Source organism: Anser brachyrhynchus, assembly GCF_964034855.1.
Source record: "Anser brachyrhynchus genome assembly, chromosome: 12".
NCBI classification, from domain to species: Eukaryota; Metazoa; Chordata; class Aves; order Anseriformes; family Anatidae; genus Anser; species Anser brachyrhynchus.
Window position 1 is genome coordinate 3,540,098 of NC_137707.1, and position 12,930 is coordinate 3,553,027.

General features: G+C 46.2%; 1 protein-coding gene across 1 annotated transcript in view; it reads right to left on the reverse strand.

Moving 5' to 3' along the window:
* The window catches only part of LOC308176386 (hepatocyte nuclear factor 4-beta-like), a 36,509-nt gene that overhangs the window by 4,397 nt on the left and 19,182 nt on the right, over window positions 1-12,930 (reverse strand). Inside the window, exons 8-13 of the mRNA XM_080552033.1 lie at window positions 6,673-6,779; window positions 5,396-5,551; window positions 4,768-4,855; window positions 3,969-4,121; window positions 1,549-1,785; window positions 803-916 (exon numbers count right to left, since the gene is read on the reverse strand). Of these exons, the coding sequence (XP_080408159.1) occupies window positions 803-916; window positions 1,549-1,785; window positions 3,969-4,121; window positions 4,768-4,855; window positions 5,396-5,551; window positions 6,673-6,779 (855 nt within the window). The remainder of the gene's footprint in view (window positions 1-802; window positions 917-1,548; window positions 1,786-3,968; window positions 4,122-4,767; window positions 4,856-5,395; window positions 5,552-6,672; window positions 6,780-12,930) is intronic.

A 12,930-nucleotide genomic window follows, 5' to 3' on the forward strand; every position in this document is an offset into this window, starting at 1 on the left:
GAAAGCTCAACCTGCTGGCAACTAGACTTCATTTACAGAACTCAGTGTCTACATCATCATTGCTCTTAATTTCCCTTGCTGCAAGGTGGCTTTAAAAGAAAGAAGAGACAGAAAGCTAAAACACACAATACCTGCATTTATATGGTCAAGAAGCAGGAAAATACACTATAAGAGGTGTATGAGCAAAACTTGCAAGAGGAAACTGTGTAAGACATTGTGATTATGTGGCAGCAGTAATTGTGAAACTACAAATCATGTTCTGCTTTTTTTTTTTTTTTTTAAATAACATAGTCTGCTACTACAGTGGATAAATGCCTTAACAAATAGCGATTGCCTAGCAGCAGTGTCTGGAGTTGTTGAAGATGGTCAGGTGTTCAGACTGTATGGTATTGTGGCTGACAGCAACCAGGATGCTTTACTTAAGGAAACTCTTGCCACTAATAACTGTCTGTGCACCATTGTGGTATTCCCCAGTGCTGTCTACATTAATAGACACTCACCGTCGCCACTATTGATTTTATTTATTTATTTGTTTGTTTGTTTGTTTGTTTGTTTGTTCTTGTGATGTTTAGTAGCATCTCAAAATCCCTTTGGCTCATGCTATTAATTGAAAATCTCAGCTTCTCTGTGGAGCATGTTTCCAGACTTCATGGTAAAGGACGTCAGCAAGGGGGAGATGTGAACTCAGATCTAAGTGTAATGCTTAAATATATAAATAAACTTAAACTTCATTTCCTTAACCATTTCTCCTATCCAGTCCCTTCATTAGGCTGACACTAGTAGCGTAAAAATGGACACATACGGTCTGGGACAGTGTGAATCACAGAGCTCATGCTGCTTGGGAGGACGTGTCCTGGCAGTGGTTCCAGGTTGAGGTTGGGAGGTCCGGACTGGTACTGGAGGTCGATGGTGGATCCTGCAGAGGAATTGGATAAGGACATCGTTCTTTGCATAGTTACCGAGAAGCCAGATGCTCTGGCACAAGCCTCTTTTTTTCAGGGAATGCGGGAGACCTCTGTGGGTGGGGGTTAATGTCTTGGCTCCTCTTTGCTTCCTTCCTGCTCTCAGCCCTTTCACTGTCCAGAGACAGCCCTCCCGGATGGCTGGGGTTTCAGCTAATAACCAACTGCGCTGTTCATCTCTGTGTGTGCTTTGCAATTACCGCTCATATCAGGGTTTCCCATGTAGTTATGACTTTTGCATAGTGCTAGCAAAGAAGTGTTGTCTCCCTGCAAACTGCATCAGTTTCGCAGGTTGCCAAAAAGTCAAGCTCCCAGTGGTGTGAAGCACACAGGGTGTACCTGCTTCTAAACTGTCCCTGGGTCAGATTTTCAGAGATAGATTGGAAGAGAACAGCCTGGGGATTGGACTTGAGTGAGAAGATCCCATGTTTGAGCTAAAATTCAACCTGAGCCTTCACTTCCTCTCCTCCCAGGACCGTGTTCTCCCTACCATACATCTGCCAGAGGAAAAAAACCCTGGCAAGAAGCCCCATAATGGCTTCAAAATAAAAACAGCTCTGCCGTCCTTTCTCAGCAGGGTTCATACCTCCCAGCAGCATCTCCTGCAGCAAGCTGTCGATCCTCGCCACGCCAAAGAGCTTCACGAACTGGACCTGCTCTATCATCTGCCAGGTGATGCTCTGCAGCGGTGGCAGCAGGAGGAGGATGTCGCTGAACCGGCCTCGGGAGTCGTACTGGCGGTCGTTGATGTAGTCCTCCAGGTTGACTTGGACCTGGAATCGCATGTTCTTCACCTTCCCGGGCTCACTCAGGCCTTTGCAGTCTGGGGAGGGGCGGAAGAAATGAAGTTAGTTGGTGGCCTTTGCAGCCAAAAAGTGTTACTCTGGCACTCAGGCTCTGTAGAGGAAAAAGGTTGAGACACAAGTGACTCGACAATTTCTCTCCGAGTGTACAAGTTTATCTGATAGATTTACATTAGGCTGTCACTACTTCATATCTTACATGAAATAAGCTGTTTGAGGGGAAATAGTAAGAGCTTGGTTCAGATGGATATGTCTTGCTACTGCCATAAGTGAAGAGGAAGGATTTAAAAGCTGAACTGTATTTGTCCTTCTAAGTAAACAGCCTGGGATTTTCACCTGAAAGTTTTGAGTCCCAACTACTGCCGCTAAATCCATGCAGGTTTAGAGTTTATCTGTTGTAAACACATGAGCTCTAGCATCAGATTCTTCTCTGGATTTCCTGTCTTTGACCTGTGGTCAATCCATTTTCCATGCACAACCAGTCCAGTTTTGCTTAATCAAGTAAATTTTCAAGGGTAGGCTGAAGTGTCAGGATTTACAGCTTTCCTGTCCTGCTTTTCCTGCTATCTAAAATTGAGATTTCTGGCTCGCTGGACCATTTCCTTCAGTCTACAAAGAACCGCCAAGCAATACGTTTTAGGGATCATCATGCCAAGAGATTAAATAGAGTAGTTAGCAAGTTATTGTATGTCAATGTGTAACTCCATGGACAAGCTTACTTGTTAGCATGAATGAATTTCACTTCTGTAGAACTTTGCACTTTTTCCTTTCAGATGAAATCACAGCTCATTGTTGCAATGATCTAAAGCTTCATTGAGATACTAATCAGCTGAGAAGGTAATTTGTCAGACTACTTTTGATTACACCCATCCTCACACAGGTTTGCGGCCAAACTTTAGCAAGCCAAAGTTCATGATGTTTGTAAAACTCCTGTATCTCGATTTTAAATCGGAGAACACAGCAAAAAATGATTAATGGGAGATGATACACTAATTTTCCATGCTAATAGATGCCAAAGACAAAAGGGTGTTGTTCTCAACTTGATATTGTTTCCCATCTCTTCTCCAAGCTACAAGGCAATACACAATAAAGGGGTTCAAATGCGGTACCAAGGGCATCGTACCTAAGCTGGAATGAAAACCCCCATGTTTGAGGAATGAGAATATAGCAAAGGCTCAAAGCAAGCTTTTCTTTGCCTCTGTGTGTTTCCCTGCTCCCCTCTCCACCCTGAGCTGCTCAGCCCTGCCCTCGGCCAGGACTGGCTGCCAGAAAGATCCATTAACAAACATCCTTGATATTTCTGGGTACTCAATACCCCAAACAGTCCAGCTGCCTGTGGTTTTTAAAACTCCTTTCTGAACTCTGATGGATGCTTCAAGCTGCTGCTCAATTGATTCGCCTAGCTTATGCATAATTCAATATAAGCATATATATCCTCAGTAGGCATCTCTTTCATTTCAGACTGATGGGCTTTCCTGAAGCCACCCTACAGAAGCAGAAAAACTCCTCTAAGGTCTGCTGAGACTTGCACATTGGTCTGGCTGGTGTTACTACTTGCTAAACAGTAAAGTGCTCGGGAAGAGGCCATTTCCAACATGTCCTCACCGCACTGCTAAATATTGCTCATCACAGCAGAGACAGAGTGAAATACAGAGCTACTGCCAAGGGGTTTTCCTGGTTATCAGAGCGTCCTCAACCTCCCTGGGTTTCACAGCCTGTACCTCTGGCAGCTTCCCCCACTGCTTCTGCTGCCTCCTAATATCACTTTTTTTGCAAGTGTGCTTTTCAGGGCACTCTGAGGGAGAAAGGAATGTAGCTCAGAACCAACAAGAGCAGTGTTTTACAGAAATGTCATGAAAGATGTTTCCCTGCCCAGATATTATGCTCCACACTGATGGGTGAAACAGTAACTCCCTGCATTGTGCCTGTGGCACCCATCGCACTCCAATCCATGGGGTGAAGCTCTGTAGAGCTCCTGCTTCACCCAAGAGGCAAGAAAGCAGTTCAGGGATTTTCCTTTACTCTGCTGAACAGATCACTAACCTTGATGTGAATCTGAAGTTAGACATTACATTTAGGATTGCAAAAGTAGGAGGAAGAGCTGCATTTCCCCACCTGTTGCCCCATTTCCTGTATCTTTCTGTAACACAGCAACTCCTTCTCAAGCCCCGAGCTTGCCCTAGCAAGCAGGAAGGAAGCTCACCTGGATCGAAGAAGATGATGGCTTTAAGGCAAGCATACTCATTGTCATCGATCTGGATGTCCCGCAAGGGCTTCACCAGCTCATCCAAGATCCTGGTGGCCACGCGAGCGATTTCCAGCTCCGGGCAGTGCATGGGGATGATGAAGTCATTTCCTGGGGAGACGAGAAATACGGATTTGGACATTTGCTCCAGCGCTGCAGACACGGCCTCACCCAAAAGTTACCCAGACCCCTATTGCCAAGTAGTCCCACTGCCCACGCACAGCAGATTTCCAGTATGCAGATTGCTACGCAGATTGATGGAGAAGCAAGCCTTGGATGTGATTCTTTGGTCCTTAATTATCTATTTTGCACGTCGGTGCAGTCACACCATACACAAAGCCTGCTCCATCTTCTGCTCTGATTTACCCTCTGTTATACCTAGCATCTGTTTGCAAGTGGTGTTGTATCTTTATTTTTGGTGCATTTTTTTAAACAATATTCTCCCTCCCACTCTTGCGTTAACATGTTGCTGTCAAGGGCAGTATTCTCCTATTCCCAAGAATAATCCCATCTGTATTTTTGGTGGCAGAGAGTTACATGAAAAGGCTACTTATTCGCACTATAATTTTTAATAGGCCTGCGCGCTAAATTTTTCAGCACCGATACCCAAATAGCTCACTGCCTGGACTCTGGCAATTTGTTAAAAAAAAAAAAAAAAAAGGCAAAACAGTTTGAGATCCCACTTAATATTGGGGTTCTCTCAGCCACGATTTCATGTGTGCAAATTATAAAAGCAGGAACGCTTTCACTACTTTACCTAGTAGTAGAAAATCAGTGTACGGTATGGATCGCTTGGCTACCCCCAGGAGCAGGTGTTCCCCTGCGTGGGCTCTGAGCAAGGCGACCTGGAGGTGGCACAGAAGACAGAAATGGCATCAAGTTTTAGAAGCAGAGAGCAGAATGGTGAGCTGTTGCTGTTTAGAGTCAGCCAAATTCAGTGGTTATTTAGTCATGTCAGTTCTACAGATTAAGTACTATTAAGAGCTAGAAATTATTAGGAAATCTTCACTTTCCAGAAGTTCTAGAAATTATTGGGATATCTTCACTTTTCAGAAGTGCTATGTTCACGACAAATAAAAAGTTTTCAGCTGAAAGGGCAGAGAAGAGTTTGGTTTATTGGAGTTATTATGAAATAAATGGTTTTTATACTCATCCACCAGGTTTCAATAAAGGGAACACCTTTTTGTCTGGGTCCTTGTGCATCTTGGAGTGATGAGCTCTATATTTTTGGGCATTTTGGCTACTGGACTCATTGTTAATCACTCCCTTGTCCATTCTTCTTCTTCTTCTCCTGCAAGTTTATTGCTCTGTGCAGGGTGGAAGGTAGGGCTGGGAATTTGTGTGGAAGGCAGTAGGTGTGCAGGGGCAGGGCATTTGCACGTTACCTGGTCGTCCAGCGGCAGCTCACAAAACGCCGGGATGTATTTTGCCCATTCGACCAGCACCAGGAGCTGCTGTTTCATGGACTCGCACACGTCGTTGATTGTCGCAACCTTCTTCATGGCGATGTCCGCGCTGTGCACCGGGCTCAGCGACGCGTACTGAAAGAGAAGCAACCCCGTTTAGCGCTGGGACCACGATCAGCATGATTTTCCCAACCGAGCATCCATTCCCATGCTCTTAACCACATCCTCCCTCAACAGCAGCCATCCACGGGTAACGTGGGGAGCATTCCCGGACAAAAACCTCATCGGGCCGTTGACCAGAGGCTTGCAGCTGGGGCTGCTCATTTATTCCCCAGCCCAGGGCGAAGCCTCCACGAGGTGGTGCTCGGTCCCAGCAGACACCCGCCCTCCGCCTCCTTCCCCCCTGGCTGCCTCAGGACAAAATTTGCTTCATGTTCCTACTACAGTAGCCAGCAAATATGGGGCTCAGCTTCACTGCAAGCCAGCAAAATGCATGAAATGCATCCAGCTTTTCCCCCCAAGGTGGCTGTCTAGGACACAAAACATCCATTTTGCTCTCTAAATTGCTGCAAGCATGGGAGAGGGTTAAAATGTAATAATTTTTGGGAAGGAAGCGGACGCATTGTTGCATGTAATATGTAACATCTGGACAATGTGTCTCAGTGGAGAAAGGCTATTTGCATAAGAATTTAAAGGCCACGCAGGGTGAGATTCATTGTGGAACGTGAAGTAAGAAAGCTATCAGCGTTAGTTTAGGCCCAGCGGTTTTATTAGCTTTATTTTTCTCCCCTAAAATTTTTGTCCTGGCAATAAAAAAAAAAAGAAAAAAAAAAAGTAGAAATGAAAGATATAATTGAGCATGACAGGAACGTTGTGTTCAGACCAGGGCACATGAAGAGGGCTAAATTTCTGCACGGGATGCGGGGAGTTTTCAGGGGGGGTGGCAATAATTCAGGTGGGGGGCAGAGGGGACCTGGGCTCTGCAGCACCCCTCAGCCCTTGGAATTTCAGTTCTGCATCTCACACCCCAAAGACCCCACCTGCTTCTTTCAGGACAAGCTGTCTTGAGAAAACGCTGAGGATTTTTGCTGCCTGATTTTGGGTATCTTTAAAGCATTTTCTTCCCTCTGGCTCTGTGCAAGAGAGAGCCAAAGGAGGAAAACAGGAAAACCTGGTGGGTTTTAGCGAGTTCCTAAGCCGGGAGGAATAGCTGAAGGCCATATACTTATCTAAGGAGCTGAACCCAAGTTTCATACCTGCTGCGCCATGGCCTCGGCCTGGGTGAGCACGTTGATGGACAGCGAGCCGTTGTCCTCGTAGCTGCTCCGGCGGATGCTGATCCTGTCCCGCTCGTTCTGCACGGCTGAAACGAGAGCGCGCAGCACCGCTGTTAGCTGGCAGACCCTGCGCGACTGACCGCAGGGTTGATAGGGCTCAGGGGGAGCTGGGGCTTTTGGGACGTCTGCTCCCAAGCCTCATCTCATCTCACGGCATTGGAAAAGTCATTCTCTGATCCCACCTCACAGCCTCCGTGTCCCCCTGTCCCTGAGGCTTCACAGGGGGGGTCCTCAGGGGACATCACTGCTGCTCACAGGGGGCAGGAAGAGTCACTTTGTTAAAGCAGCTTAAAGGAAAGGAAGCTTCAATCCACTGGCACCCCCTTAGTATCATCCCTTGTTCCTGAGACCCCCAAGGAGCCCGTGCCTTACTGACAGTGATGCAGCAGGTTTTGGACACCTTACAGTGACCCTGCAGAGTGAAGATCAGCCCCAGGGCTTTGCAAACAGAAAGGTACGGCTGTTAGAAAAATTAGAAGATAGGCTGATTTGGGGTTTAGGATTGTTCTACCCTTTAAAACACCCTTTCCCAGAAACACAAGCTGCATCCAGCTTCTTGCTCTGCCAGCCCTGCATGTGGGACATCAGGGATTCACTGCATGTCAGCAGCTTCTTTTTGCACCATGCAACTGCTTCCCCTCTGCTGCAGCCATCGAGCAAAGCAGCAGCAAGGGAACGTGCAGGGTTTAGACTTAAAGCAGCCGTGGCTTCAGTGTTAGTTTCTCTCCTGAGCCCTATTGGCTCTGTCCAGCAGCAAACAAGCCCCCAGGGGCTGGGGGATGGAGCCAGGACCTGGGCTTGGTGTTTTCCTGACAGCTCCTCCATCTCGGCCACGTACAGCTCCGAAAGGCGACTGCCATCAGGGCAGAGGGAGCGGGAAGATTGAGTATGTGGTGCTAATAGAGCACAGCCCTCCTTCTTCCTCCAGCAGTTCCAGGCTGCTTTTCTTTTTTTTTTTTTAGGGGGAATGACTCAGGCTGAGCTGTCACAGCACTCCTTAATGGGCTTTAACTCATCGGACACCACCAACCAGTGCAGCATTTGGCTCAAAACTGCTGCAGATTTTTCCAGCAAAGATTTTTTTAGTTTATTTCTTTTCAGATTCAGCAAAATCTGTCCCATTTGCCCACCCCTCTTTCAAAGAGTTTGCCTCGATGTTGGGCCTTGCTTCAGAGCGAGAGCCCTTAATTTCTCCGAGTTCCCAGAGGAGATGTGGGCACCCTTTCTCACACGGGGTGGGAAGGTGGCTGGTTTTATGGGCTTCTTTTGCCTGCTCAGGTCAAACCTCTTATCTCTTTTCCCAACTGGCCTCTGATGAGAGGCCAACAAAGTGAAAGGGCAGAAAACAGGCAACAGCGACAAGATCAATATTTCCCATTATTGGCAGAAGCACGTTGTTTGTTTTCCAGGATTTGGGACACAGCCTTGCTGGCAGCCTGGGCCTGCTGGCGGCTGAACAGAGCGTGCTGGGCACGGGGCTGCTGGGATCAAAAGCCAAAGCCACTTTTGGGCTTTTTTTCACCCCCTCCATGAAAGATTGAATGATGGGTACATCGATTTGGAAAAGGTGTGATGCACACTTATGTAGCCATGGAGCCTTTTCAGTCTACAGATACTTTCTGGAGGCAATTAAATATTGATTTAAACAAATATATATATATATATATAGTAGGTTAAGGTAGGAGGCTCCACTAACCTACCTGAGATATCAGCATGTGTTATCATAAGCATGGGGGCAGTGGAAGAAGGCACTCGGGCAGGGCTTCCCCCAAGTCTGAGGGTGGTTATAGGAAATACACGCGTTGCCTATGATTAATCTTCAGCACAGATTAATCCCTCACAGCTTTTCTCTGTCCACCAAAAAGCATCCAGCCTTGACCAGAAGCCAGCCCGCCTGCACATATGGCATCGCTGCCATCCTTGGAAAGCCCCTGCCCAGCCTTTCACGGCTGCCTTAGTAGCAGATGCTCTCTGGGGGCGAATGGGCTCTTTTATGCAATTCCAGAAAAGTTACCAATTCTGCCTTTCTAATCAAACAACACACATTACACGGGTCCCACAAACCAGTCCTGGGCCCTGACAGACTCCTTTAAGAGCCTGCAGCCTGTTTTTCTCCTGGGTGCTTTTATGGCACATATTTGAGTGCTTCCCTCATGCCCTGATAAGCCCAATCTTCAAGTGTAAGTGGATGGCACCGGCCGACTTTCTCAAGGTGATTTGGGTGTTATCACTGAAAGTACCCAAGATGCTGTGGAATTAGATACAAACGGGAGTTAATATTTTACCTGCCACAAAAATTAATCTGTTGCTGTGGGGTAATTATATTGCTATATTTATTGTGCTTGTAAAAGGGAAGGGGTAGGTCACCCGTGGTGAGGCATTGCTGGTGCTGAGGGCGCTCAGGCTCAGACGTGATCGTGGCTGTGCAGTGAGTAACTTTAAGCAAACATGTAGGAAGAACTAAAACCCCAGTGCTGTCTCCCACTATTTCCAGAAGAAGAAGCTTTTCTCCCCCATCTTTTTTTTCTCTTCCCGTCCTTTGCCCAGTGCTCTGGTTTCCAAAGCCAGTACATCCGAGGGTCATGGTCAGGCTCCCAGCGGAGGGGCAATGCGCAGCCCGTGATGTCTGTGGTGTGCGCGGCTCTGGGCCCCAGCCCAAAATATCTCGGGGGCCCCGCAAGGAGTCCAGAGCCATGCAGCTGGGTGCCAGGGATGGGAAGGGCCACTGCAGCCCCGCGCAAGGGGACGTCAGCAGGAAAATGTCCCTGTGATACTGCTGGCCAGAGACAGCGTGTCCCCAGCCCGGACTTTTCCCCCAGGGAATTTAGAGGGAAGGCAGGACGATGCCCACAGCGCTCTCCAGGGAATTTGACACATCTCAGCTGTGGGAAGCAAACGGGAAAACAAATATCTCCTCCATCTGACATTTTAATATTCAGAGCAAGCCCAGGCCCTTTTGCCATGAGCGCATCGAGGATGACAGCGGGTGGGCTGTGGAGCTTGCTGCAGCTCTTGAGCAAACAGCAGTGTGTTTGTGGGATTGCAACAAGCCCGCATTTCCCAAACATTTTGTCCTTGCTACCTTGGCACATCGGTGCAGAGCATGTGACAAGGAACCTCCGGGGAATCCAATAAATACGAACAGAGGCATTGATTTGATGGGAACAGCACCAAACCAGTAACTTTCCATGGTAACTGCTGAGGTTAAAACCCTCCTTTGCCACCTGCCTACATGGGAGGTACCATTTCTATTACTAATCCGCTAAAAAAAAATAATCCTCATTCAGTGTTGATGGGATTGGAAGTGTATTAAATGAGATGTGCATGTGTGTGTGCACAAATAGAGAGCAGGAGGAGGAAGATGCAGTGCCCCAGCGTGGTGCTGGCACTCTCCAGCTCTCACAGTGCTTCCATCTCCACTGACAGATTTACTCCTTCTTGCTGCTGAGTTAATTTATATGTACAAGTTTGTTTTTTTTTCCCTAGGCTATCTCTGATTTTGTAGGTGTGGTATATTTTATTTGCACGTAAAACCCAATGGTACATGCACGTTTAATCCTTTCACGTGCTGTGGGCTGATTTATGACTATCGCAAAGTGGGGAAGATCCTTCAACTCTTCCATCTCCCTTTCCAATAAACTGTGGTCCCAGACTGCTGCAAGCTGGCAGAAGAGACTCACAAAGAAAAGGCATGAAACAAGATAGAGGCCCTGTGAAACACTAATAAAACCACTCCATAAACCTATCCCATTTAACAAGAATAAATGAATAATAGCCTCTAGTCCTCCTATTGTGATGTGGCAGTGATACAATAATTCTTTTTACTTCTGCATAAATCTAAAGGATTTCATCTACATTCATAAATTACTTTAAAGGGGATGAGAGGTTAAATATTAACCTCTCTTTTTTCACCAGCAAACTGAATCCTGACAGTGCAGTGTTGGACATTTCAAAAGGCTTCAAGGTTATTAGGTGCCCAGCTCCATGTGAGCTGGTAGCCTGGCTCGTTGGAAAAATCACACCCTGCTAATTTATTCAAGGTTAAACATGATCTCAATAAGATGCTAAAAATAGTCTCCTGTTGTATATTTTTTTGAGGGGTGGTTAGATATCAGATGCACTCCTCATTCACTGACACCGTAGTGACCAAAAACCTGTCCAGTAGCATTGTGCAAAACAATAGAAATCGAACCTTCTCCTGTGCAAAGAGAAAAAAGTAGAGAGAACAGACAGAAAAGTAAAAAAGAAGAATAAAGAAAAGAAAAAACCAACACCCAGCCCTGCCATTGTTACACATCGACCATCCTGTGGAACAGTCCCAGCCCTAATCACAAAACGAGACGAAGGGAGTGAATCTCCTGCAGAAACCCTTAACCGCAGTCATAGTCATAAGTCTTTTCCTCCTCATTTGTCTCAATTTTAATGATTGGTTATTTATTAAAATGAATTATTGATATCAAAAATGTAATTGCGATAGGAGTGTTTCCGAATGAGCTAATTTCTAGGAAATCTGGAGATGGGATTTTCCACAAGCCTCAAGTTTTGGCCCTTTTTGCTCCTGCTGGCTCCGATGGGACCTGGATCCCTTCTGGCACGACCAGTAGCTGGATGCTTTGGACATTCCTTCTCCAAGATTTCTCACTGGAGGCGTAGGGTTCATGTGGGACATTCCTGGTCCTTTCCAAAAGCAGAATCAAATCCAGAGCATACAACCAGGACAATCTAAAGAACCCTACTGAAGCTTTTCTTAATGAACTCTGCCCAGCTGCCCCAAACTTATGGTGAACATACAGCCTGGAAATGCCATGCTCCCAGGACCAGCCCACAACGATACCTTCAGCCATGCACCTACATCACTGCCACTATAGAGAGCCAGTCTAAAGCTAGTTCAAGTTTTTGCATCATCCAGCTTTTTCATTAGGCAGAAATTTCCATTCTGCCAGGCTGGTTAATATAGCCCCTCTCCTTCTCATATACATTAGAGAAGTTTCCAGCAGGGGAACAAAGAGAAAGAAAGATCCAAATGTGTCACGTCACGTCCTACAACACAGGAAGACTGGGGAAAAATAAAAAATAAAAAAATCTCAGAATCCAAATCTCCATTTTATCAGTTAGTTTTTCCAGGATGAGAACATCTGGGGAGCAGCAAGTTTTCCAACATTGCACATAAAGCCATCGAGCAGTGGGTCAGCAGAGTGCTGGTGGTGGGAACGGGTGAGGGTGACACAACCCCACTGGCCCCACCCCAGGTGTATTGTCACGCACAGGCCGGGAAAATGATCATTTCCAGCTTCTTCCCCTCTACAGTGAATAAACAGTGTTGTTACCACACCCTGGAAAGTCTGATTGCTATTACACGGGCTGTTTGAAAAATGATGCGACAGAGAAAAAGTTTCAAGGTGCTGTGTGCCAGCGCTGGGACAACCTGACATAACAACCTGAGTGTGGATGTCACAACTCTGACATAAATCAGTGAACACCACTGGAAAAAGATTATGTACAAACATTTGTATCATCCTTATACTGCTCTATCCTAAGACGTGGCTTCTCTTTTTTCCCCCAATGCTTTGCAATACTGTTTAATATTAATCTAGAACCACCCTAAAGCAAATAACTGTGTTCTTTTTGTGCACACAATTGTGCAAGAAATATTTTTTTTTCACAGTTCTGCACACATGTTTTGGATACAGCTCCGGTCAGCTAAGCTAATTTCTGCAAAGCAGTTGCTCAAGGTGCCTTAAAAATCTTCTGTACCAAACACATGAGCACTTTGCAAGCACACAACCTGACCACGCACTCATAAAAACGTTGCAAAGAATGTGGCTATGTGGAACTTGAAATGAGTCATCTTCCATCAAGCTGCAATCAATAACGGAGGAACGAGCCAAGGTTTTATAACTTTTACTATAAAACCAATAAAAATCATGCTTCAGCTGAAAGAAAGGAGCTGATAACCAGATTTCAGCTTTTCCAAGCTGTAGAGCATACCGCATTGGCAATTGGTTTTGTCTCCGTCTAGAACTCACCAGATCAGCTTTGGTTTGTTAATTTTACTATGAGGGTTACGTTTTTTCCCTGATACTGTATTTACTCCATTTCTCCTAAATTAAGCCAACAGACATTTTTGCTACATCTGTGAACTATGCCAAACTCCAAGACACCCTGTTCTACAGAAAA